This window comes from Lissotriton vulgaris, chromosome 3_1 (genome assembly GCF_964263255.1).
Source record: "Lissotriton vulgaris chromosome 3_1, aLisVul1.2, whole genome shotgun sequence".
Taxonomy (NCBI): Eukaryota; Metazoa; Chordata; class Amphibia; order Caudata; family Salamandridae; genus Lissotriton; species Lissotriton vulgaris.
Genome location: NC_141689.1, coordinates 1,529,585,538 through 1,529,613,132, shown reverse-complemented (window position 1 = coordinate 1,529,613,132; position 27,595 = coordinate 1,529,585,538). Strand labels below are relative to the sequence as shown.

At 44.6% G+C, this 27,595-nt stretch overlaps 1 protein-coding gene across 2 annotated transcripts in view; it reads right to left on the bottom strand.

The window, feature by feature from the left end:
• The window catches only part of PAPSS1 (3'-phosphoadenosine 5'-phosphosulfate synthase 1), a 322,558-nt gene that overhangs the window by 85,470 nt on the left and 209,493 nt on the right, over positions 1 to 27,595 (bottom strand). For both annotated transcript variants that reach the window (XM_086962022.1, XM_086962020.1), the window contains exon 9: positions 20,404 to 20,539. In XM_086962022.1, the coding sequence (XP_086818148.1) occupies positions 20,404 to 20,539 (136 nt within the window). The remainder of the gene's footprint in view (positions 1 to 20,403; positions 20,540 to 27,595) is intronic.

Sequence of the window (27,595 nt, the reverse complement as noted above, 5' to 3'; positions counted from 1 at the left end):
ATAAATGCTCGCAACAACTCATTTGTGACTGGGAAGCTAAAACTATTAGAACAACTTACTTACTGGAACAGGGAATGAGTAGTTTGAAACCATTTAATTCAATCCTTTATTGTTGGACCACGAGAAAACCTTTCAAGAGCTGGCAGAAAAAATATTCATGTACATTTCGTTTAATTCTGCCAACTTTACAAATCTGAAAGATTTTTTTTAAGAATGCTGGTGAACAAAATCAAAAAAGTAAATAAATAAATAAATTATATATATATATATATATATATATATATATATATATATATACACACATATATACACATACACAAATATATACGTTCACACACTGGTTTAGACACTTCGGGTGGAATCATGTGACATACTTTTGATGAGGAAGGGCATTTGATATTAAGCGACTGGATTTGTTACAAGTTTGATTTCGGTTCTGAATTTTCACTTTTGTTGTAAAGTGGATACTTTGGGATATTGAGACGCGAACAAGGAAAACATTAACAGTGTATATGCCCACATGGGCACAATTGCGGTTACTTTTTAAAGCGTGCGTAATTTGCAAGGGGCCTAGAATTGGACATGGACACAGTATTGGTGAACCCGGCTAGTTTGTGAGTAATCAGTCCACATGGGCTCAACATGGAGGATTATTTAAATGAGAAAAAAATCTTTCACATTGTATGCATATAATGAAATTTGGAGACTATAACCAGTTGCACAAATTGCACCGATATCGGATCACGTCCCAAATGGGGAAGCTAGGTCAGAACATAAGAAGCTAAATTGAAGTGGGCAATGAACTGTAGGATTCATTTTATTTGTGTGCGTAATCTCACTATGCAATGAAAGGGATGAATTATAATCTTTAACATTTGAGCAACTTTGCGATCAACCTGGTTCAACAAGTAAAACGAATGAAATGTAAAGTCTTTCGTCCATAACAATTAGTCACAAGACACTATTTAAATGGATTAACAATGGTATTGCATGTATGTGGGCGAGGCCAGTGTTGTGGCTGAATTGGTTCATGGCAGATCGTTGTGCAACAAAAAAAAAATCCTTTGACAAAAGGATATTGGAGCCTGCGCCTGGTCCATAGGAATTGTATCGGAGAGATGGGCAGTTGAGATCTAGCTACCCATTTGTCTATCTGTCTATCTATTTGCTTGGGATTTCAATTGCAAAGTTTTGCAAACATGACACTTCAAAAGTTTGTAGCATTAATAGCTTCACAAAACTTCACCAAAGAAGAAAAAGTTACTTACCTTTGTTAACAATATTTCTTGTGGCTACTAGATTTTCCAGCAGGTTCCTCAGCTTATGACTATCCTGAGGCACCATAAAGGGTCTGGAAACTTTCTCCAGCAATAGCTCTTCAGCAGCACCAGGTAACACCATACTGCTTCGATGTGACATCGGGACATACAAGGACCAAATGGCACACCGGTGTCGGTTCCTGGTACATTTTGCATGCTCCATTGAGGCATGCAGTGGAATCAATAGAGCAACAAATAAAGCGACAAATACAGCGTATGGAGCTTTTTGTACCTTGAGATTCTATTAATGAAGGTGTTAATTTATTGAGGAGGCAGCCAAGGGAGGCAGCAGAGCTTATAGTATGCACTAGAAATATTGTTACGGTTTGTGGTCGATACATTTTTCTGCAGATCCCTCACTTAACGAATGAGTCCCAAAGCAATATCAACATTGAAGATGGGAAAGATTAGTACCGCCTAGGTCAGTCAAGTAGTAGAGCGCTGGCAGAGTATTCCATTACCGCATGACCAAGGTGAAAAGAGGCAAAAATGCTTTGCAAAAATATGTAGCCACCCAGAAGATGCCAGCCATCACAACACCTCTTGTTGAGAGCTGTGGAGGAACTTATAGCCAGTTGTGGCTATAAGTTCCAAAATGCCAATTGGAGGGTATTTTTTTTCTAAGGCTTAGTAGAGCTTTATACAGAGTGTAACCCAGCATGTCTTTGCCCGCTATGGTACCCCTTGGCCCCTTTTGCCCTAAGCAAAAGCTACAAAAAGAGGATTCGCCTACTCTATCCAGTTGCGTGCAATTGATGAAAAAGGCGCTTGGAACTCGAGCTATGCCGTCTATCCTCATCACTGGTGAAATGTGGATGATTTGCCCATGAGAAAACCATATACCACTTCCAGCAAAAATGAAGGGCAGGCCCAACAAACAAACTTATTTGGGTAGAAATCTGTCACAGGTGAGAACGGCTTGACATCTCCCACCATAGGATAGAAGTTATATCCACACAATCCAAATAGATATATTTCATGGTAGGTTTCCTACCAGCCCAGAGGACGTTTATAACATCTAGTGGCAAGCAGTAAGTCTCTTTTTTGGCACAAGCAAGAGGAGGCAGAGTGTGGAATTTCAACAGTCCTACTCTCCCAGAAAACGGTGAACAGGGTCATTTGTGGTCGATCCTCTGCAACTTGTGTAGAACTTTGGTCAGAAGAGGAATCAGTAAGAATTCACAAATCAGACCCCGCAACCAACTTAACCCGAAGGCAGCCATCAGGGAACCACTCATATGGAACATATTCAACCAAAACAGAGGACAATTCCTGTTCTAGGTCACAGAGAGGAGATACAATCATGGACACAACGATATTGTGAAGATCATTTTCTTCACAGCTGAATCAAGTCCCCGTGATGTCACCCAGGTGAGAGGCCAAGCTCAAAGGGGATGTTTCACAAAGTACAATGGCTAGTAACTGAAGTGGGACAAAGGCATGAACCATCAATAGATCATAGAAGCACATCCATCTTGATAGGTGGAGATATAGAAAGATAGAAGTTTAGTTCTGCGCCAACAGGGTCATCTGATGCTAGAGCCACTGTTGTCTTAGAAACCACTGAAGGGCATACTCACGTTTGCTACCTGCAGCACCATCGGTTTACCATGAGGTCCAATAGGGGTAAGCTTTGTACAACAGGATTTGGGGTTTTGAGGTAAAAACATCAGAAGAACACTCAGAATACCTTCAATCCTAAGAAGAGGAACAGCCTTGAAGCAGGTCATGCCTAGCACTGCTCCTATGATGGTCACACTATGTGTGGAGGAGAGATGGGAGTTTCGGACATTGATCATTAAGCACAAGGCATGGAGACAGCTATGGTGCACTGAAGATGTCCCGTGACCAGCGTGGGGGACACTGCCATCTTCAGCCAGCCGTCCAAGTACAGAAATACACAGACTCCTGACATCCACCAACGCCAGCATCCAATTTAATAGAAGAACCAAAAACCAACTGTTAGACGGGGACCTGGAGGGTCGGCCGAGGACAAGGGGAGAGGCCTCCGGTGAGGGCCGTCTCCAGTGATCGTACAGACAAGTAACTTCCCCCCCACAGATGGACACCACACGAAGATACGGTTAACGCTCTTTATATGCAGTTCTTAAACTAAGGTAGTACGGTACAATGAGATCAGGACACGAGGATCCTCTCAACTCTAGTCTCTGGAAGGGAAAGGGGGTAGCGGGACAGTCTTGTTACCAATCTGGTATTGAGATGAGATGATGGGTAGCTCACAATCCTCGAGCTCGGCGTTCGGGCAGGTCGGGCCGCGGCAGCGCCAGCAGGTCCCGAGGAGGTCGTAGGTAGCAACGGGCCGCGGCAGCGCCAGCAGGTCCCGACGAAGATGGTGGTTGCAAGAGGCCGCGGCAGCGCCAGCAGGTCCCCACGAGGATGAAGGTTGCAACGGGCCGCGGCAGCGCCAGCCGGTCCCACGAGGATGAAGGTTGCAGAAGGCCGCGGCAGCGCCAGCAGGCAGGACGACAGTTCACAAGGCAGGGCTGCGGCAGCGCCAGCAGTCCGTCAAGGATGAGTTCTTCACGGTGTCTCTCGACTCCAGGATACAACTGCCTTCCTGCTCTGGAGCTGCCTCAGTTATAGGTCTGGCGCCCTTTGATGTCCGGACCCTCGCACTTGGAGGTCGGGAGGTCCGGGATGAGGGAGTCCAGACACCCAGCAGGGGGGTGGAGCCAGCGCCCGGGGAGGCTCGGGGCGATCGGCACCTGGCGGGGGAGAGCCAGCGACACTTCTTTCTCCCATTGACCTGCCAAGTGGTCCGTTCACCTCCTGGGTGGATGGTGGTGCCGGGATGTCGGGGCCTGGCCAGGCCCAGGGTTGGGGTCGAGCTGAGGCCACGCGGCCTCGTGGTGCAGTGTCCAAGATGGCGGCTGGGGCGGGCAATGGTGCCGACGGTGGCCCGGGCCAGTGATACAGAGATATCCGGGAGCAGGCCTCCCGTAGGGGACGGGTTGCGGGTTGCTTCTGTGGGTAGCACCTGGAGAGCCGGTGTCTGGACCCTGTCATGCGGGGAGGGAGCGAGCCCTTCATGGGGCCTGTCCAACACCAACAGTGCAGAGACATCACAGTCAACCTAAGGTGGGACCTGTGAGTGGGAAGGATAGGGAAATTTAAGTAGGCATCCTGGTGGTTAGGGCTACAAGTCAAAGCACACGTTGAGGGCTGACAGACCTGGCTCGGGGGCAGCATTTTGCTTTCTTTTTTAAAAACTTATCCTGCCCAATGAACAGGCTCAAGAAGTGAATGACCTAAACAGGGTTTCAAGCCTCTGTCCCTCTAGGGGACCTAAATTGTTCAGTCTTATACTCGACTCATCCTGCAGGGTCTCGTTATTTCTTGTTATCTATTGCCGCTTGTATTTGACTACGTAAGGACATGGTAGAGTCTCTCTTGGAAGACTGGGATGCGATTGCAAGGATGCAGAGTACAGGTGCAACAGCAATTAAGGAGATGAACAAAACTGCTCATCCTGCGGCTCACTGAGAACTCAGCAGTACCCCAGAGTCCTCCATCACAGTGTAAATGCACAAAGGAACAGACCAATAGTACAGCTACTATGCTGTGACAGCAACCATAGAGCATATATATAGGCACATAAAAATAAAGCATGCTTGATTAGACAATGTAGGAGGTGGTCTTTTTATGAAGTGTACCAAAATTAGGTACACTATGAAGGAAGTCCAGACTACCCTTATTGGCTCACTCAGCTTAATTTATTAATCCTAAATGCTCTCTTTTTTGTTGGTGTGGACAAGCAGTCTAGGATTATCAGAAGGTTGTATTAAGTATTTGTAGTACACACAGAGTCAATAAATGAGACACACTCAAGATGAAACTCAAGACCAATTTAGAAGGATTCCATATATTTATATAATTTTTTACACTAAGAACTTCCTAATTGAGTAAGTACTTTAGATTTCCTCAATTTTTACATTAGAACAATAGAAAATGACAGCTGTTAGATTTGAGGCATGAGCTTCGAACACAGTAATGTTATCCTATGGGAGAAACATACACTGCATAGGGTCATATGCAAACAACTTACAGGACTGTTCTTCTGGACTTAAGGTAACTAGGGGACAAAACCTACGAAACCACAAGCAGTTTAATCCTGTCTGCCCTGGTGTGTCAGGGTGCAGAGGTGCTGGTGTCGATGGTAGCCTCGAATGCTACTTGTTTAAGTCAATGGGAAACGGCACTTATCGGAACTGCTTTTCTTTGGCTGCTCTCCAGATCCCAGATTGAAAGCCTGGTGGCCCCCGGATATGTACCCCCCGGCAGACGCTTCTTCCAAGGCAAAGAACCTCGGGTTTCAGATTGACGACAGCCTTTCCTTTGGGCCTCAGATTCTCGGGCTTACAGGGAAATGCTTTGGCGTTTTGAAAATGTTAAGAAAATTTCTTCCGATCTTGTCTCTGGAGCATAGAAAGACCACTGTGCAGGCCTTGATAGGCTCACGCCGGGATTATGCGAATGTGCTCTATCTGGGACTGCCAAAATTTCTTCTCTCGCGCCTGCAGATGGTGCAGAACTCCGCTGCAAGAGCTATCTACGGCCTCCAGCGGAGAGTGAGTGCATCGGAGTTGCTTAAAAAGCTCCACTGGCTTCCTGTTTCAAGACGGATTACTTTCAAGGCACTGACACTTGCCTTTAATGCGCTCCACCATGTAGGGGCCAGATACATTAGGAAGCGCCTGGCCTTCTATGTGCCTTCTAGAACTCGGAGATCAGCTTCCTTGGCTATGGCTTCTGTTCCTTCCATCAGGCGGGCTAGAATCGGAGGTCTCTCCTTTTGCCACTTGGCACCTCGATGTTGGAACTCTCTGCCCGCCTCTCTAAGGAAAATCAGCAACCTACTGGCTTTTAGGAAGGAGCTGAAGACATGGCTTTTTACCCAGTAATTTTCCTGCTCGCCCTCATCTGCCCTGGATTTTTCTTTCTCGGGTTTTATCAAAGCGCCGGGACACTCCTCGGAGTAGCCGTGCGCTATAAAAAAATCTGTTTAACATAACACCCGTGGAAAGATGCTGCAAGCAGGGACTGGGGGTCAGTCCGGCTGAACGCAAAGAGGGGCTCAGTTCTTGAGGGTTTCTGAGTCACAGGGACACTATCGGTTTCCGTGGACTATGGCTGTGGGGTTCGGGAGCATAGGTGTTTTTTCCAGTGTGGTTGCACTGTTAGAGGCTCTCATTCTGTGTCGGAGACCTGATGAAGGGGGGCAAGAAGACCACTCTCGGTGCTGGCCTTGTGGATCCTGTCATCCCTCGATGGTAGGGTGGTGTCGGGACTGGGCATGCAACAAGTCTTGGTTGTGCCAACTGCAACAAGTCTTGGTTGTGCTAACTGCTCTGGTACCTAGGGTATTGGTGCAGGGTGCCTCTTGGGGGTCCTGGCGTTTCCAGACTCGGTGTGGAGACAGATCTGACATCTTGGAGCACAGAGACCTTTTACTGGGTTGCTGCTCCTCGGTAACCTGGGGTCAACAGAACGCTGGAACAGGCAGCAGCAGTAGTTACCTGATGGTGCAGGGAAGTGGTTCCTCTACTCCAATGAAGATCTTTCCCAGTTGTTGAGGTGCTAGACGGTCCTCCAAGGGGTTGGGGAGGGTGTCCAGCTCTTTGTGAAGTCTGCCTCGGGACCTGGTGAAGTACAGGCAGCTTGGTAGGGTTTGGAGCAGGTCCTCTGTTCTCACTGTGTTGGTCCTTCATCTTCCTCAGTTTCCAGTAGTCCAAGTCGTGACTTGATCTGCTTTCATGATGTCAGGAGACCTCTTAAATACTACATTTAGGGGCATTAAAGGGATTAGCCAATGGGCTACTTACCCCTGGGGTCACTACACCCCCTATATGACAACTTCCTGTGGCGAGAGGGCATCAGCCTGTCCCAGGGTTCCTAGTTCCACCAAGAACAAGATGGTGGAACCCTTCTTTCTGTGCTCTCTTCAGGAAGCCCACCTTAAGGGTGTAACTAGTCCGAGAGTGAGCTCGCCTCCAAACTAGCTAATTTTCACCCCTGTCCTGGAGCCAAATGGGCCTCAGTGCAGTGGGTGGCATCTACCAGGTCTGAGGGAAGCCGGGGTTGCATATCAAAGGTGGCGCAGGCTTTAAAGACTCTGGCCTTGATATGCAGATTCCGTAGCAATCCTGCTGGAGGAGGTGAGAACACGTCCTGCCAGAGCAGGCATTGTTTCTGACCTCCTGAGAGTGTGGGCTCTCACTTGCAGGGGGTCAGAGATGTATCTATGGTGGCAGGCTGGAAGGATTGAGTCAGCCAGCATACTAGAAGACTAGTAAGGTTTCAGAGGGCACCACTAAAGCGCCCCCTGGGTGCAAGTCTTAATAAATCTAGTACTGCTTTATTAAGAGAAGGTGTTTGATACCAAATACTAGTATTTTCAGTGAAGCCATCATGCAGCGGGGGAACTGGTAATGACCAGTGCCCAATACTTCTACTTAAAATGGCTTCCCTGTTTACTTGTTCCATCTAGTAGTATAACTATACAGCACAGGGACATATCTGCTCATGCCCTCACATGTAATATAATTCACATTGCCCTAGTGCTACAAGGCCTGCTATGGGGTGACTTACATATATTACATGCAGTGACTTTTGCATGGCACACAGAGAGTATGCCAGGTCGTGTTTTTAATCATGATTTCCATCATGACACACAGTCTGCAGAGGCAGCCTGCATGCAATTTGAGTGTGGGTTCCTTAGGGTGGCATAAGACATGCTGCAGGTCTGAGGGACGCTAATTAGTAACCATGCCCTAGGTACCAGAGGTACCATTTACTGGGAACTTACAGGGGTGCTAACGTCCATGCCAATTGGTTTACGATTGGACCTTAAGTTGTTTTAGGGTAAAAAGCACTGGCACAGAGGTCTGGTTAGCAGGCCTCAGTGGCATTGTCATATTTGAAAACCAGCATCTAGTAGTCACAAATAGAGCACAAAAAGTGGGAGACAACGGCAACAAAATTCCAGTTATCTACACACACACACCTCATTAAGCGCATTCCCACTGTGTTCTGTCTAGAGCAAGCCAGTATTTCCTCCAAGAACCTTATTATGGTAACTAGTTGATAGCACAGACGTTTCACATTTCTGCAGAGGATAATGGAAACATTAAATAAGCAATGGCCGAGGTGCGGCTAGGAAGGAAGGGCACTTACATAGCCCATTGGTTACTGCAAGGACAAAGGTTTGGAGTAGAGATCAATAAGGACAAAGGCTAGAATTCATCCCAACTTTGCTCCCTTTTGGGTAGATATAATTGATAGTTTCCCATTCCCAATTACTTGTTGCTTCGCTGGAATATTTCCCTACTATTGAGATTGCACCGTCTCTCTCAATGCTCGGACCACTGTCCTATCAGTTTGAGTAGGTAGCAACTCTAGGATCCATAAAAGGCATGAACTTTGCAACCCTCCTTCACCTGATAGAGAAACAACTGTCTACTGTGGAGTCCTATGCTCCAGACATCAGTTTCCCCAATGTGCTCTATAATCACAGCCACTAGAAACTTAGGAAACATTCTATTGTCCGATAAGCATATTTATCTCTGGAGGTTATGCCTAGTGATGAGGTGTTTGAGGCTTCGATCCATGATGTTCCTTTTTTGAGGAGTTTGGGTTCCTCCCAATCATAAAGAGAGCTGCAGTCACCCTGCTGACATAATGTATTAATATTTGGGCAGATTAAAGTCTTGCTCGCACTTTTTCAGACATTTAAAAGTTAATGAACATTTATAGGTCGTCTTCAGAAAAGTAACTCATCTGGTATACTGCAACCTCAAGTTCAAGAGTAAGGTCGTTTTTTGGGCTCTCACTGATGTTTCCAAGTCATAGCACTGGTTTTCCCATCAACAAGGGTGCAGAAATCATCTCAATCCTACAGGCTCCTGGAAGCGCCATTCATGGTATGATATTTCACCGTGAGCTTTCTTATTTCTCTTGGTGTGTCTTCACTACTTTTACTTGCAGTATTTATAGTGAACCATCTCACTATACATGCTGAGTCAAGTGGCACTCTTGAGTTAGGTTTGCAGGGTGGAGGAGAAAGGCCTGTGTGGCACTCAGTGAATCAATTATGGTTTCTAAACTGAATACCGTGACATTTTGGGTCTATGCGTAAGTAGGGGTATGTGCCTGGCCTGCCAAGCTCATGTCTTAAAGTAGGGCTTCCCTTCACTCCTTGGTAAACTCCCTCCACAAATAAATGCACATAACTATTTTTTTTGTTTTAGTACAATTACCATTGATTAGTACCAGGAAATACAAATATCAAGTTTGATTATATCTGTATGGATTAAAATGCGAAAACATATGAAGCAAGTGAGATTATTTTGCAGCTGCTCCCCCATTTTCATCAAACCAGCAATAAGTTTGATTTTCATCAAACCACAATACTTTGCATAACAACACTATTTGAAGACATATTGGTCATGGAGTACCGTCTAACACAGTTTAGGAGCCCCACCCTCTTATTTTGTAGGGCACGCACTTTACATCATAACAGGCAAACATTGGAAGTCATGAATTAAATCAAAAACGGAGGCCATTTGCATCAAAGGAAGGCTACGGTGATAAATACAGTGGGGGTTTGCGGTTAGTTAGGGGGTCAATGCAGTAATCGAAAACTACATTCAAAGTATTTTTTTGTGTCAGTTTTAATAATGTACATTCTTCTGGACAGCTGGCAAGTTGCTGTGAAACAAACTAGATTTAAAGAATGCCCAATACTTTTTTCAATGACTGAAGCATCCATATTGTAGTCTAAAGAGCCGTGCATGCTCAGTTTTGTGACACCATCAGCAGAAGACACCATACCTGAATATACAATACATTCCTGGACGCAAACATGGGAGTTAACAAACAAAATGAGATTATCGTTTACCAATGTAATCACAACGGCTAGATAAAGGTTATACACAACCAAGGCTGTAACCACAGTCCATTTCAAATTGGCCCAAGTGTTGAGGAGAAGCATTTGCTGTTGGGAACAAACGCTTTAAAAGTAAGCCCTCATGTAAACACATCACTATTACATTATAAAAGCGAAATAATTTACCATATTTTTAAGACTGCAGACAAACCAAATGTAAACAAGCCATTACATTCGTTTTTATATGCTCTTGGAAAATATGTGATTTTAACTAAACAGCCCAGTGCAAAGAAAGCGAAGTAATGGAAACTGGCTTGTTGTGCAGTTTACATTCAATCAATTTATCATTGTTACTCCGATCTCTATTAATCTGTATACATTTCCATCACTTAGGTTTTTCCAATTTACAAGTCAGTCAGTCACAGTTCATATTTTGAGCACTGTGCAACATATTGAAACAATCTTAACATTAAATTGTACCACAGGAGTTATGCCGGATGCAGGTCGTTTGGAAAAAATGAGTGATGGATTGATTACAGGATTCATCTCCAGATGGTCTAAAAGCGGTTTTAGACGTAATAGATTCCGGTTTTGTACATATATTGAGAAAACATATGGAGATAGTCAAGTATAGAATGCAAAAGACACAATCTAGAAAAATACTGCAGGGAATGCGTACATCCCAACAAATACAAAAACACATAAAAAGTAAATAATTTCTAGTGACTATGTATATTTAGTAAAAAGGCTAAATGCGTTACTAGTTTCCAAGGACCTTGCAACAACTTGTGGTGGAATTAGAAACCACAAGAGCAGTAATAATTTGAGTGCGGGAATGTACAGAGTTATTGTTTACTCGCTCACGAACTCCCCCTGTAGGTTTCAGTTCTGAAAATAGAATGCACTGAAGGGGAAACAACCTTAACTATGCGGTCATTATCATGCGAACATACCAGCTCCGCAGTAACCTGGCGTCGAAGCACACCCGGGACACACTCGGTGTCACTGTGGTGCGCCCGATGATGAAGCATGCCACCAACTAGGTTGGTGGGTGAGGGCTTCATGAACAAACCAATTGGTGTGCCGGCACGCGTACTTCTTTGAGCCCCCCCCCCACCCCCAACATAGCTAGTCCTTTTTTGATTTTGACATTATCATGCTACCATTCCATGAAAATGCAAGTATACGGGGGTGGTGGTGGTGGTGTGTGTGTGTGTCTGTGTGTACGTATGTATGTATTTATGTATCCGGTCCTCATAGCATGGGCAATCCCGGACAGAACCAGACAAACTATCATTGTGAGGATTGGTGGGTTAGGAGGACTGGGGCCTGGAAGTGTGCGTAGGTATTTACAATAGGTGTATCAAAATAAAAAAATGCCATTATATTTGCCTTGGTCCGCTTTACATGTGCTAAGAGTATTTTTGGGATAAGTGTGGGTAAGTATATTTGGTTATCAAGAGTATTTTTAGGGTTTAAGGTGGGTAGGGTTTAAGCATTGGGGTCAAAATGATCTATCTCTCTATCTCTCTACTGAACAAACCAAAGGTTACAGAGACATTATAGTTAGGTTCAGATTTCACAAACACAAAACCATAGAAATTCAGCAGTTATAGTTACCTGAGCCAACTATTTCTTAAGTCCCAGCAATGCACTGCTTATGACCTCACGTATTACATCACCCATGACATGGTCAGTGACATCACGGATGACATCTCAAATAACATCACTGATTACATCATCCAGGGATTGTGTTTTGTAAACGTTCCCGAGACTTAAAGATATATACTAACCTACTGCATAAGTTACATTACTATTCTTTCTGTACTACTAATCAGTGATACTATTTCTAACATGTCATCTGAGTGGGTCTGTGACTGTCTGCATCAGTGTGTGTCTGAGTGGCTCCATGGATCTGTCACTGGGTGTGTGGGTGGCTGTATAGGACTGTCAGTGGGTATGTGAGTTGCAGTATTGACGAGTAGTTTTCCATTTCAAGTAGGAACGGCACGTTTGTTGAGCAACAAACTTTGGAATGGTGCCAGAATGATTCTGGGCATCCCCTCCGGATATCTGTTGTCTTACAGGCCAGCTAGCACACAGTGCCACCTTAATCACCCCTAAACCTAAGCAGGTAGCGAATGGCTAGGGCAACCACAGAACAGGACAGGCCTAATTCCCAGTCAGGAATCATGGTAACAGATCTAGAACTCTTTTGCTCAGTCACTCGTGCTCTCTCTCAGAGAAATAGATCAATACACATTGGGGCATTTTCAATATGTATTGAAACATTATGATTCTTGTAGAAAATATATGTGCTGCAATGATCAATAGGCAGAAAGAGATAAGAGTGGTTAGCAGTATAAGGACAGTGAGCCGATTGAACAGTTTCACCATCTTGCTAAACAATGTATATATGCAACCATATAAAACAATATCTAGACAGCGTACTGCCATTATGCATTGTCTAACCTAAATGTCTATGGTGTGTGTGGGTGTTCTGCCACAGAATCCCCTATTGGATGATCCAACCTCAGTTACCTGAAGGGAAAGCATGTAGGTTCCAGTCTTGGTCACAGGTTGGACATCCCTCCTTGCAGAGGGATCAGCAAGCAGCTGGGTTGTGATATTAGAATTTAGTGACTTCGCAATGATAGCAGTACTTCTCTGTCTAAACCCAGAAAGGCTTTTTTATATAGAACAAAAGGCATCATTGCCTCGAGTCGAGACCTTAGTCAGGCCGCCACTGTTTATGTTCTAAAGATAGCTGAGTTGCCGCACGGACGAACAACGAGCAATCACATTTGCACAATGTATGTCCAGACCTTGTACAGTATATTCAATCTGTCAAGATAGTGGTCATACAAAGTGGAATTTGTAAGCAAATGTAGTTTCATGGAAACTAAACCTGCACTGTCATGCAGGCAAATATATGTCAAAAGTCAATGTGTGAAGGAGAAGGCAACATAGGAAAATGTGTACATGTAAAATGGCAGTGTTTCCCATTGGGCCTAACTGAGACACAAGACAGAATGGGTATGTGAATGGGTTTGCGAGTAGTTTTCTAGGTGTCTGAGTAGCTGCATGAGTGGTTGTATGGAGGCGTGAGTGGTTGTATGGGGGCGTGAGTGGTTGTATGGGGGCGTGAGTGGTTGTGTGGGGGCGTGAGTGGTTGTGTGGGGGCGTGAGTGGTTGTGTGGGGGCGTGAGTGGTTGTGTGGGGGCGTGAGTGGTTGTGTGGGGGCGTGAGTGGTTGTGTGGGGGCGTGAGTGGTTGTGTGGGGGCGTGAGTGGTTGTGTGGGGGCGTGAGTGGTTGTGTGGGGGCGTGAGTGGTTGTGTGGGGGCGTGAGTGGTTGTGTGGGGGCGTGAGTGGTTGTGTGGGGGCGTGAGTGGTTGTGTGGGGGCGTGAGTGGTTGTGTGGGGGCGTGAGTGGTTGTGTGGGGGCGTGAGTGGTTGTGTGGGGGCGTGAGTGGTTGTATGGGGGCGTGAGTGGTTGTATGGGGGCGTGAGTGGTTGTATGGGGGCGTGAGTGGTTGTATGGGGGCGTGAGTGGTTGTATGGGGGCGTGAGTGGTTGTATGGGGGCGTGAGTGGTTGTATGGGGGCGTGAGTGGTTGTATGGGGGCGTGAGTGGTTGTATGGGGGCGTGAGTGGTTGTATGGGGGCGTGAGTGGTTGTATGGGGGCGTGAGTGGTTGTATGGGGGCGTGAGTGGTTGTATGGGGGCGTGAGTGGTTGTATGGGGGCGTGAGTGGTTGTATGGGGGCGTGAGTGGTTGTATGGGGGCGTGAGTGGTTGTATGGGGGCGTGAGTAGGTGTCTGAGAAGCTGTGTGGGTGTGTGAGTGGTTCTTGGGGTGTGTGAGTGGTTGTGAAGGTGTGTGAGTGGTTGTGCAGGTGTGAGAATGGCTGTATGAGTGTGTAAAGGGGTATGGTGAGTGGTTGTATGGGTGGGTTTGTGAGTAGTTGTATGGTTGTGACCGAGTGTGTGAGTGACTATCGATCTGTGAGTGGTTGAGTGGTTAAGTGAGCGGTGAGTAGGTGTGTCAGTGGTTCGGTAGAGGATGTCATCAGTGATGTCATGTGAGATGTCATCTGTAATATCACTGATCATATCATGAGTGATGTAATATGTGAGGTCATAAGCATTGCACTGCAGGGGCATAAGTTATAGTTAGATTAGGTATCTATAACTGTTGAATTTTCTATGGTTTTGAACAGCGTGAAATCTGAGCCCGACTATGTGCCTGTAACCTTTGTTTTTTTCAGTTAATTTCTATGGCACCTTTAATTCTATTTCCTAACTAAAACGTCCCTGTAACCTTTGTTTTTTTCAATGAATTTCTACTTCTTTAATGTTATTTCCCAACTTTAACATTGCTGTAGCCTTTGTTTTTTTAAGTGAATGTAAGTTTTTTAAAAATTGTATTTCCTATCTGTAACCTGTAACCTTTGAGAGAGTGTGTGAGTGGTTTTGTGGGTGTGTGAGTAGCTGTATGGGTCAGTGTGTGGGTGTGTGATTGGCTGCATGTGTCTGTGTGTGTGGGAATGGCTGTATGGGTCTGTGAGTGGTTGTGCAAGTGGCTGTAGGGATGTATGAGTGGGTGTGTAATTAGTTTAGAGGGTGTGAGAGTGGTTTTGCGGGTGAGTGGCAGAGAGTGGTTTTGCGGGTGAGTGGGTGTGAATGGTTTTGTGGGTGTGAATGGTTTTGTGGGCGAGTGGATATGTGGGTGGCTGTATGGGTCTGTGGGTGGCTGTATGGGTGTGTGAGTGGCTGTGTGGGTCTATGGGTGTGTAAGTGGCTTTGTGAGGGGCGGTGAGTGGATCCGAGTGCCACAATGGGTGTGTGAGTGGATGTCTGAGTGTCTGTGTGGGTGTGTCAGTAGCTGTGTGAGCGACTGGGACAAAACAGAAACTCACCTGACCCTCTATCCAACAAGAGACCACAGTTTTGCACAAAAACTCTACCCAATTAGAGTACTTTCTACTGGTTAATTAGTAAGTGCTACTTCATTGGGTAAATGTCTAGTGTTTATTTTACACTACAGCTGCATAATAGACCACAAGGAAAACGCCATCAGTGACCTTGTGTTTGTTTCGGCAATATAATTGTTCCACATGCATCTTCAACCAGAAAGCTGTGATAACGTGAATCCTCCTATAGAGATGGCAACAAGACTACAAAGAGGTAAATCTCCACCAAACAAGGGTCTTTCCTCTTAATTATATGAAGTAAGTGCTTCTTTGTTTGGTGGCGATGTTCTATTCCTCTGCATCAAGAACTGGTCACGAAAGAAGTCTAAAAGAAATGCGCTGGGGGGCCTTTCGTTAAGCTGTCCATCATCCTGGCAAAGGCTGGAAGACCTTTGCATACTACTAACTTGTACAGTGTGGGGCCAAACAGGCAGACTCGCAAGTGATTTGTACATTTGCATACCCATAATAATTTATAGGGAGAACTATTGACAGGATAAGAAAGAACCCACTCACCATTAATGGGGAAGGGGCGCAGCATGGCCCCTTTCATTGGCCGATTTCAGCCTTGGTTAACCCCATCCTCTGGGGCCAGGCCTCTTGATTCTGGGTGCCCTGGAGCCCACCCAGAGCAACCAGTGTGCAGTGTTGGGGACCGCGGGGGAAGGCCAAATGCCCCTGCAGTCCCTGTTGGCTCCTCAGCTCCAGCAGGAGCTAGCATTGCTCCTGCATGCAGGAAGCAGCAAAAATGCTGTTCTCTATGTGCAGTAGCAATTTTATCACCTGCTTTCAGGAAAACAAATGAAAATTCTGCTCTGCTCCCACTCGCTGGGAGCATACTTACCGTTTGCTCTCCCTTGGCGGGAGCTGTCATCAATGTTGTAAAACGTGAGGTCATTAGCAGGGCATTGCAGGGGCGTAAATTATAGTTAGCTCAGGTAACTAACTGCTGAATTTCACTGGTTTTGTGCAAATGAAATCCGAGCAGAACTATAACGTTCCTATAACCTTTGATTTTTTCAGTTAATATATACATATATATGTGTGTGCGTGGTAAACTTTTGCGTGGTAAAGGCAAATGCATATTAATGGACGCATTGTAAAGGCATGCGTGGAAATGGCATGTATGGTTTCCTCATACATATGCGTCAAGGCACCAAAACTGCTCTTAATATTGCATTTTCAATACAAAATACATGCATTGATACTGTACATCAAAAATGAGGTCCATGCCAATTATAAACAGCATTGACATATTAAATGTGAAAAAAATTGTAAACCACATGCTAAACTAGCAAATTTGGGAAAATAACCCCTGAATAGAGCCACAATTATCAAGTCGGAAGGTTTAGCAACCTTGTTCTCGACCAAAAAGGATTCCACAAACATTACAGTCTGGGGCACAAGGAGGGCGGCATTCCTGGTGCAATACATGATATCAACAATTGTACAGGATACACCATGGCAACTATGCTTTGGAACTATACTTTTTAAAATACAGGCAAGGATAGGGTGCTTTAGGTTTTTGGGACACGTGGATAATGTAAAGTCCACAGTGCTTTAGAGGATGGGGAGTAATTGCAGAAAACTGCATCAGTATTACATGAAGAAACAATTAGGAATAGAGTAGTGACTAATTAAAACAAGCATTGGAAATGCAATAGGGCTCGCATTAGGAAAGTTTGAGCTATTGGTCTTATAAATGAAATTTTTATTATTTATGTGTTATTTTTTAAAATAGCTAAATTTATAGCTTTGTCATTTACAATGCCAATAGTTTTAACTTTCGTAAATGTGACACCTATAGCATTTGTAATGCAACATGTTTTATATTTACGGGACTTAAATGTATTGATATTACAAATAACAATGGCTTTTGATTTTTTTAAAATAATTAATACTTAAATAATTTATTTAATTTGTAATGGCAATAGCTTAAACTTTTGTAAATAACTTTTGTGAAGATTATGTTAAGTGTTTTTTATTGTGACGAAAATCCATGTGTGTGGTTGGGAGTCACCAAAATAGAAGAGGACTACCTGGAAGAAAGAAAGAGGGTGAGGATGCAGCTGCTAGCGGAAAGTGGAAGTGAACATCGTTGTTTAAACAAACACGATAAAACAAAAGTAGTGCTTCACAGGAAAAACCTGTCAAGCGTGTGCATGAAGTGGTGAATGAGCTTCAAATAGACAGGGGGAGCAGATAGTGTGTGAGAAAGAGAAAGAAGTGAAGAGCAGGTCACAGACACATAAAGAGGGAGCGCACAATCTGTTTCACGTAAAAATCAAACCAATATTCTGATTTACCAGCCAAGTGAGGTTTTACAATGCTGCATGCCTTCAGGTGTATTATTTGAGTTTTAATAAAGATTACACCCTCTACAATCTTTGTCAAATTAAAGTTCACAGTTAACAACAGATTCCATATCCTCCAGTAGATTGCGCCCGTCCCATGCTTTGAACTGAGAACATAAATGAATTGCCGTTTACATGGCGTGGGACACCGGCTCCCCGATGTTGTTAGCTTTTGACACACACGTTGTTGTTTTCTGAAGGGAGTGCCATCCACCATCAACAAACTATAATGAGGAGAAACAGCGCGGAGCAGCCGGCACAGCAGTGCCCTCAAGTTTCTAAACCTCAGATGACATCACGAAACAGAACATTCTAGAAGCCTTTTGTTGCTGTTCCTTTTTTTTAATCTAAACTCGAGGGCCCCTTTAAGCAATATTTCACAGATGTACGCAGCGCAGCCGTCTCTGCAAATAAACATGATTGCTTCTTTCAAAACTCACTTTTTCTCTTTTTATCTGTATCAGAAAGATGAAAGGGCGCGTTGGCTTTGTGGGGATTCAAAATGGCTATACCAGAGATGAGAGTACTGCCCTGGGTGCTTAAACACGGGCTACAGATCAAAGCAGTTCACAGCCGTAAAACACTGCGCACCAAGTTTGAAAAGTACCGGTGTTTAGTTGTAAATGGGGAAACGGGTAATCTGATGTCAGGGAGTGGGGTGGAAGACTGACCTTCCCCCCTAAACAAGTTTTAGGGAAAACAACTGCTGATGCCGCAAGATGGAATTGCTGGCACCGATTATCTCCCCAAATTCATAGGCTGTGCTTACGCTTATATTTTTTAAAGTCTATTAAAGCACCTCATGAGCCTTCTATTCTTTAGCTGTATGCAGCGCTCATCTATCTATATAATTACTGACCACCTAAAGGAAAAAAAACAACGATGAGACACTAGTTCGAGATACGATAATAGTTTTTTTTATTCCATTCACAATTAGACAATGGATGGGTACAGTAATGTGTTAAAATTTGTAAAGCTTTTATAAAAAAACACTTTTGTTTGTAATGCCATCCCCTGAACGCAGCAATGGTAACATTACTATACGTAACAATCCTGGAAATGCACCACTGTCAATCACAGTGAAGTTATTTATCTGCAATGAAAACAAGCATCAAAGAGCATAAAAGGAGACACGGCCTGGCGGCCGTGAAACTGAAAGTACGGCCGGCCGGCCGGCCGGCCGGCCGTGAATAATTAGGGGATAAGAAATGCGCTGGGAGGAGAAATGCAGAGCGCACTCTGAGAAGCTTGTGGGAGGGAGGCTGGGCTGCCTTTGATGTGGTAATGCGAGGCAGGCAGGCTGGTGGCACTGTGCACGCGCTTTTCAGGGCTTGCGCTTGCGCAATGACCTAATAAGCACATGCACTGCATGGAATTGCCAGTGGAATCGTGCTTGGTTAAACTCTGGATAAGCCACTATAGAGCTTCGCCAGCTATGCGCAAGCACATCAGCAGGCGAGCCCTATAAAAGGAATAGAGTAGTGACTAATTATCTTCAGTGAAAACTGGAGATACTGCTCATGACTGTTGATTTCTTTGTTAGGTGGAACTGAATTCTGCCATTGCTTCAGTACATTGGATGGATTTATGTAATCAGTTGAAAAGTACACGTGATAAAATGCCTTTTGGTGATCTTTGGGTCAATTTTGTTCCCTTAAATTCTTCAATACGAATATTTCCCCTTTAAATACCAACAGTATTCGCCATGATGACGATCCCAATCTGATGAACGTAGTTCAGATCGCAAACTGTTTGCATAAACTATTTTATTTGTGATCACTGATTATAACTACTTTCAATGTCTATGTAAGACAGAGCACAGGGGTGGAGGGCATGTAAGCTTTCCCCCTGCAAGTCACCCCATTCCCTTAGTGTATTACTGCATTTGTCTTAATTTGAGATGGAAAGGGGAGAAAGGGAATGGCACCACAAAAACCTCTAAATCCCTCTTTGTTCTGCCCTCTCACTTTATGTATCATCGTGTTGTCCCCTCCTTACCCTCATACTTGTGTGTCCCTCGGCAGAGTCCATTATATTTTATTTTTACATAATGCTCCAAACGTTTGTGTGTTTCTAGCCCAGGTCTTACTTATGCAATACTTCTGGTCTTTCTTTTCTTCTCCGTTTCCTCTATCCCAAATCAATTCCTTCTTCCTGTATGGGTCACACCAAATATGGGAAGAACATACTGAGACCAGTGTCTCTCTCAGGGGTAAGATTTCGTTTATACTGGAAAAACTACAGTTTATCACCTTAAAGATACCACTACCATCTTCAACTTGACAGCTCGCTCCTCCATTCCTGCAATATGGGTATTTGGTCATGGCCCCAAGAACGCAAGGACATTCTAGCGAAGGACTCTTTCTACTAGAAATTCTTATCACATAAAATAAAAAGGTTCCGTTTTTTCATTGAAGAAAATGAACCCTACCACATGTGAGGAAGATGCAGAATCTTATTTCATTTGGCCAAAATGTGCCTTTAATTCACTTCTAGCAATTACAGTTCACTAAAAAATCTATAAGATTTTTCTTTTTGACCAGAGTAGTATTGACTAAAGATTTTCTAGATCGTGCTAAATATGTCCCCACCAGTTTGACCTTCCCCTCTATGGGAGCTCATACCATTCTTGCAAAATGAATTCCCTTTACAATATAAGCCTGTACAATAGACATTTGTACCACATCACTCAAAGAAAACAACTTATCAATGAAGATCACATAAAAGATAGCTTTTCAAAAAGTGGGTGACCTCAACGTGCCTACAGCAATTGGCCAAAAGGTAAGCAAACCACAGATTCTTTAAACGCAGGAGTCACTAAAGCAGGTAATGTGACAGAGGTGGAGCCCAACTCACCTGCGTTCATGTCTTTAAACTTCTGCTTCAACGCAGTCGGAGTAAGCCGGTATTGGTCAAGGCCGTCATTCCAATAAATACGATCAAGGACTTGTAAATCTCCACCAACCAGCCAATCTCCACTCTCCAGAACCATCTACATCAGGGACAAGTAAATACAAAAAACTTTAGAAAACAAAATGAAACTATCTCAATCACAAGAGCTAGCATGGTGGCACCAACCTTAAAAAACAAAGAAGGAAGACGAAGTAACATGGACAACTGTATGGTTTGTGGCAGAGAAGCCACAGAGACACCGAAGCATGCAGTAAGTGGTTCTAGTTGTATAAATACAGAAATCACGGTAAGCAAAAACATGTGAAGCCTCAGACAATTTAATGGATTCTTCATGGCAATTCAGAGAATATCGTTCTTCGTAGTCACTACAGAGTTTGCAGGGTACAGCCTTTTAGAAAACAAAAACATGCACCTCTAACAACTGTAGCATAGCAGGTCACGCTTCTTCAAGTTCTAAATCTCACCATTTCTTCAGCCTCTAATGTCCAAGGATACTTCCTCTTAGTTTCTCTCCTCAACCTCCCTTTCCATTACCCTATCACTTTATTTACTTGTGTTCAGCTTCAGCCTGAAGCAGTAGAGGTGCGATTTCAACAGCGGGTACAAGAAGCTAAACTTCTGTTATCAATTCTACCCCACAGTGTGCATCCTTCGCTATCCTGTGAATTAACTGGCCCTTATTATTATTATTATTATTATTATTATTATTAAGGGAAATTTATAAAGCGCTGTGGCGAGTGGAGTCAGCAGAGTCGTGCCGCAGGGTCTGCTCGGTTTATTTGCAGCCTTAAACTGTCTACTTCTGTCACTCTCACCTAATACACAAAAGATACAGTGTTCAAAATTAACATAAATATCCATATACATCAGGAAATCTATAGGATATTATGCTTACTGTCTGATGATAAAGAAAATGCAGGTATAGATAGCCCTCTTACAAAAACAAGGGAAACCGTTACTCCATGGGAACCAGGGCATACTAAATATATAGATATATATTTTATTTTAAACAATGATTCTCATTGGCATCACAATATCTCAAAATTAATATTATTTCAGAAGCAACAATAGCTCTGAATAGTTACTGTGTTCACAGGATTAATTCCAATAGCAACAGAACAAATGCTCGTAATAACATGGCCATCACTCAAAGTCATTAGTTTTGTGGTATTGTGTAGCATATTATAACTGTATCTATTAATATACAAAGAAAAGAATAAAGTGCACTGTGTCCCATGTGAAGAAAAAAAAACTCCCACTAAATTAGAATAGCAACAGATTATACATATTTACAGCAAAAAAGGGGAAAGAAACCTAAACGTGTAATAATTAAGTCCAAGGATTATGGTAAATCCATACCTCTTTCTGAATTAGGCATTTAGTAGGTTTGTATGAATATTTAATGTTGCAATGTTTTGACTCTGTTGTGGATATAGGGTTTCATCTGGACAAATAAACAATGGGACCACCTTCATATGTCGCCTTCACAGAAGTATACAAAATATACCAATGAATAACAACAAAGGAGCATTAAATATACTATGTGAAATACTCACTCAGGGACTCAATGAGGATATGCGAGAGATGTACACAAAACAAAGGATTAAATAACTATCTCAGAACAAGCATTTGCAATGCAATAGGTCTCACATTTAGGACAGTTTGAGCTACTGGCATAGTAAATGACAATGCCTTTTAGTTATGTGTTGTTTTTAAAACAGATAGATAAAAGGCAAAAATCGTAACTGCGCTCAAACTACGGCACTGACCTGGTTAAATCCCCATTGGACACCTTGCTATTTTACTGCTTCGCCCCAACCGCAGCCGATCAGATGCTGCCCGGGGACCAGCCCTTTAGCCGCCATCTTGGGTGAGGAGCAGGGCGAGCGGACCAGTTGCTCGGCCCTCCCGCCCTCGTCGGCATAAAATGGCTACCCCTCCCCGGAAGCGCAGCGGACGCGCCGTGGCGGCCGAAGGCGCGCCAAAGGCGAGCCCGTCTGCGCCCAGACGCGGCCAGTCATGCTGCCTGTCGGAGCACATACTCCCGCAATGACCTTTTTAATTACAATAGAGGCCAGGGCCGCCTGTCTAGGGATACGTGCAATCAGGCTATGAGACAAGGGATCTTAGTGGACTGCATTCCCCCCGTAGAATCTACCGGCCCGATCTACCCTATTAGTACTCAGACGGAGCTTGGCTATCATTCTTTAGCCATTCTTTACCTAAACACCCGTTCCCTGGTGAAACATCAGCTTGACATTTTTATTCTGTTAGCAACTGACAAACCCAATATTCTTTTACTTACCGAGACCTGGCTGACATCGGACTCGGCCCCTGATATAATAGCAGCACTTCCTCCTGACTACTATATCATACATGCGGACCGCATTACGGGCAAACCCGGTGGGGGGGTTGTGGCTATCATTCGCTCCACTCTGAAAGTCAACGCCCTCACTTGTCTAAACCTCCCGGAAACAGATAACTTGGTGTTAAAACTAGACATCTCCCATGCAATGTTCCCTCTAATTTTTTTCCTCTGTGTGCGGCAGTGTATGGTCTCTGTGCGCTGCAGCCAATGCTATGTGCGCCAAGAACCGGATCACGCATATGGGTGCAGCAACAAATATCAGTGCAAATATCACTCCAAACTTTTGCTTAAAAAAATTAAATGCAGTTCATTCCACACATACAGCGCCACATAATGTGTCTTAAGGTAGGTTTGCAATTTACATACACACACCATTACATGAATTAGTTACACAGGTAAGTACACTTCAGCTTTAGAAAAGCACAGGACTCTAACGGTGGTACTAATATAAGATTTCACTAAAGATATACAACTAGAGCTCTGTTCGTATGGTAGGGAAATGTTGGGAGCCTATACAAGATTGCATACCTTGAGATACATGCAGAGGGGCACATGTTATGCCCCCCTGTGTGCATGCACCCCCCCCCCATGTTCCTGCAGGGCATGGACTGAGGAATTTGCTTTGGCGTTCCCATATCGGTGCCTTTTTTTATAGGTACTGCCGTGGTACAGCCTGCACTTTGAGATCTGCATGGTGTATATTCTTTGCAGCAGGTATATTAACCTTGGCGCTACCTTAAAACTTGCACTAGAGTAAACTCTGAGAGCCATCTTGACATATTTAATATTGCATGAAAATTGCTGGAGGCCAGTAATGTCACAGCAGGTGCTTTTAAAACAATAATGTACCTGCAAACATAGCGTTCACCCCCCCACACCTCCCAAAGTCAGCAGCTGGTACAGTGGCACCGGTCACACTGCCCTAGAGCTGGCCCTGGCCCCGCGGCAGAGCCCTATTAACCAAAGAAATGCAGCAAGTCTACCAGGGACATCTTAAGGATTTGGGGGGCCCTGGAACAAACTTATTGTATTTTGGGGGACCCTGTTCAGAACAAGCTTGAATTTATGATTGCAATTCAAGTCTTTCATGCCATCTTAGGCCAGGTCACTGACAGTATACAGGCACAATTGTCAAAATTCTAAATGTGTTTACATCTAATGTTCAGGGATAGTGATGTGTGTTATCAATATTGTAACATCAGCAGTTCACTAATATTACTGCAAATAATATCTGTGATGCACTCCCATTTCTCATATGTGAGGTCCTATTGCGATCTAATAGAATCCTTTTTATGAATGTTGCATAGAAAATAAACATTTCTCTGCAGGGCTAGTATAAAATGTGTGTAGTTATCAAACTGCTTTCACAGATTTTCTGTACCTCCATTAGCTATATCTCAAGCGTTGATTGAGCACTTAGATGAGAATTAACCCAACCTCCAGCCCATCATCCCGTGGCTTAGTTGACTTGAAAAAACATACTTCACAAGCCATTGTTGTGTAATAAAGGGACAATTTTTTCCAGATTCTTCATTTGTATTAATTTTCAAAGTATTAACGAAATATAATGAATAGGCCCAATCAACTGGCTGTCTATATTGCACAGAACTCAGTGAGTGTAAATAATGTGAGATGCTGTCGGGTGCTGTGCCAGCCATCCTACCAATCTCATAAAATGATACAAAATTTATTTTGCTGGTATTGGCAAAGCGACTGTTCGGCAATGCAACGTCAGAGTTCGAAAGCTGAAAGACCTACACCCCCTGCACCAGCAAGTCTTCATCATCCGAACTACCAGCTAACAGTGAGACTAGATACTACAGCTCACCTGCCCAGAAATACCCACTTAGGCAGTCCGTGTTACACAAGAAGCTAGAACACAGCGAAGTTTGATACAAAAAGCAAAACCTGGAGTCACTTCAAGTTGGTTTTTAAAACAACGTGCGTTTGTATTTTGCAAATATATGCTTCCCCCAGTCACATTAGCAGCGTGGGGCCTTTTAGGGGCAAGTGCCCCAGCTGCCTTCCTCCTGCCCCCACCGTGCCCCCTCACCAAGAGTATTAGGCAAAGCAGAGAGCATTAGAACAACTAAAAAGAATTCAGGAATCTGGATAAGTCTACAGGAGGCAAAGCTGTAGATGAAAAAAAACGCAAGAGCCCACTGTCTGCAGAGGTAATGGTTGCGCTGAAGCTGAACACCTCACTGATGGCACAGCTGCTGGTCATATAGTGTGCCTTTGTTAAAGTAATCATGCAAATTGCAGCGCATGATGGGGGCTGCAATTAACACGATTACCTTCACAAAAGGCACACAATCTGACCGTTTTCGCGCCGCAAGCATTTTAAAAGCGGCGGCGCGAAGGTCCTCAGATGTCTGTGCGCGCTCTACATTTTTAAATGCGCGCTACGGGAGGCATAGGTGCGCGCTTGCCCAGGCACGCGGCTTAGAGGGAACAGTGCTCCCATGTAACTATTGCGTGTGTTCTCTTGTACAGACCCCCAAATACTATGCCATTCTAGCCTCTCGCGCTCAGCGAGCAAATTGCAAACTTGGCGATGGACCATGCCAGGGTCCTCCTGGTAGGTGATTTTAACTACTGGTTTACCGACCCCTTGGGAGGCCCGCACTCTGGAGAACTCACCGAGCTTCTCATGAACCTGAATTTCTCTCAGCAGGTCCCCTTGCCAACCCACCGCAAAGGCCACATCTTAGATCATGTCTGGACAAACTCTCCGCTGGTCACGACCCCGGCAACCATCCCCTGCCTATGGTCTGACCATCTCCTACTCAAATTTAATCTTGTCTACTCCACCACCAAGACAACCACCACAGCAGCCGGAGGCTGGGCAAGGAATTGGAATACATTAGATATATCAGACTTCCTACAGACACTCACTAACACTATCCTACCTCCCCACCCTGACATTAATTTACATGAATCTAACCTTTCTGGCTGGCTGCAAGCAGCGAGTGATGCACACGCCCCGTACAAGAAATTCAAATTAGCTCGGCGTGAATATGCCCAGCGATGGTTCTCGTCTGAGTTGAAAGCATAGAAACTGGCCTTACGCCAACTGGAGCGACAATGGCGCCACAGCTATTCCCCCGACCTAAAGATAAGATTTACTTCAGCTAGGAAGGGATATATGAAGGCCATCTTTTCTACCAAAGCGGCTTATTTCTCGTTCCGTATCCTCAACTCAACGAACAGATCAAAGGACATCTTTTCTACACTGAATGAGTTAACTAACTTAGACAGTGTACGCCCCAGCCTGACCCCTACCCAGACCTTTTGTGACTCACTCAATGTCTATTTCATTGAGAAAATCTCAGATATTAAAGCGAGTATCTCACAATCCCCCAATCCTATTATTTCTGCAACGGCTACTGCCAATAACAACGGCATTCTTAGTAGTTTCCCTCCTATTACCCCAGTGCAATTCCAAGAGCTTCTAGTAAGAGTTAAATCTGGTGCCCCCTCAGATAGTTGCCTCCCCCTTATTCTAAAAGACTGCTTCTCTGCTCTACCTGACCCCGCCTGCACCCTCCTGAACGACTCCTTAACATCAGGACAAGTGCCTCTAGCATTTAAGGAAGCAAAGGTAGTGCCGCTTCTGAAGAAACCTGGGGCTGATCCAACATGCAAGGCAAACTACCGCCCTATTTCCCTGCTCCCTTTCTTAGCAAAGGTGATGGAGGCCCACGTAGCCAGATGTCTGTCCAACTTTCTGGAGGAATCAAATTACCCCGAGCCCCATCGGGCAGGGATCCGGCCCGCCCATTCAACGGAGGCGGTGGTACTCACGGTTCTAGATACTCTCCGTGACTGTGCAGACAACCGCTCCCCCCCAGGCCCTGGTGCTCCTGGATCTTTCGGCCACATTTGACACGGTCGACCACACCATCCTGATCGACTGTGTCATCCAGGCCGGCGTCCAGGGCACAGCGGTCAGCTGGCTGAAATCTTTTCTGGAGAACAGATCTTAAGCAGTCCGTCTTGGAGATCTGGTTGCCCCTAAACAGACCATTACTTGCGGCGTCCCACAGGGCTCCTCCCTGTCCCCTCACTTGTTCAATCTCTATATTTTTCCCTTAATCCAGGTCCTCAGAGATAGACAAGTGACGTCTTCAATTATGCAGACGACCTGCAACTGCTTTTTACAATAGACAACTCTGATATCTCCATCTCCAGTTTTCAGTCGACCATGAGGTACATCCAAGCCTGGATGGATCAAAATCATCTGAAATTGAACCCGGGTAAGACTGAGCTGGTACTTACAGGGGACAGTGTCAAATACTGGGGCCCGAACTATTGGCCGCTAGACATGGGCCCAGCTCCATCTCCCTCTTCTTCGGCAAAGACACTCCTTAAATAGTGATCTCTCACTGAAAACTCAAGTGGGCCAGGTGGTCTCCAAGTATTTTTTCCTACTTAGGAAAATTAGGAAGGTTCGGTGCTTCCTAACATCGGAGGCCATCACCCAGGTGGTGATAGCCACGGTGCTGTCCCACCTGGACTATGCGAATTTTATCAACCTGGGCATACCTCTCTACTTGCTGACACGACTTCAGATGGTGCAAAACTATGCAGCCAGACTGATTCGGAGCCAACCTAGATGGCAATCTGCCACCCCCGCTGCTTATGAAACTCCATTGGCTCCCCATGGCCCAGCGTTGCTCCTTCAAAACAGGCTGCATGATTTTCAAATCCCTTCACTGTAAAAGTCCCAAATTCATTGACAAACTTATAATGAGGCATACCCCT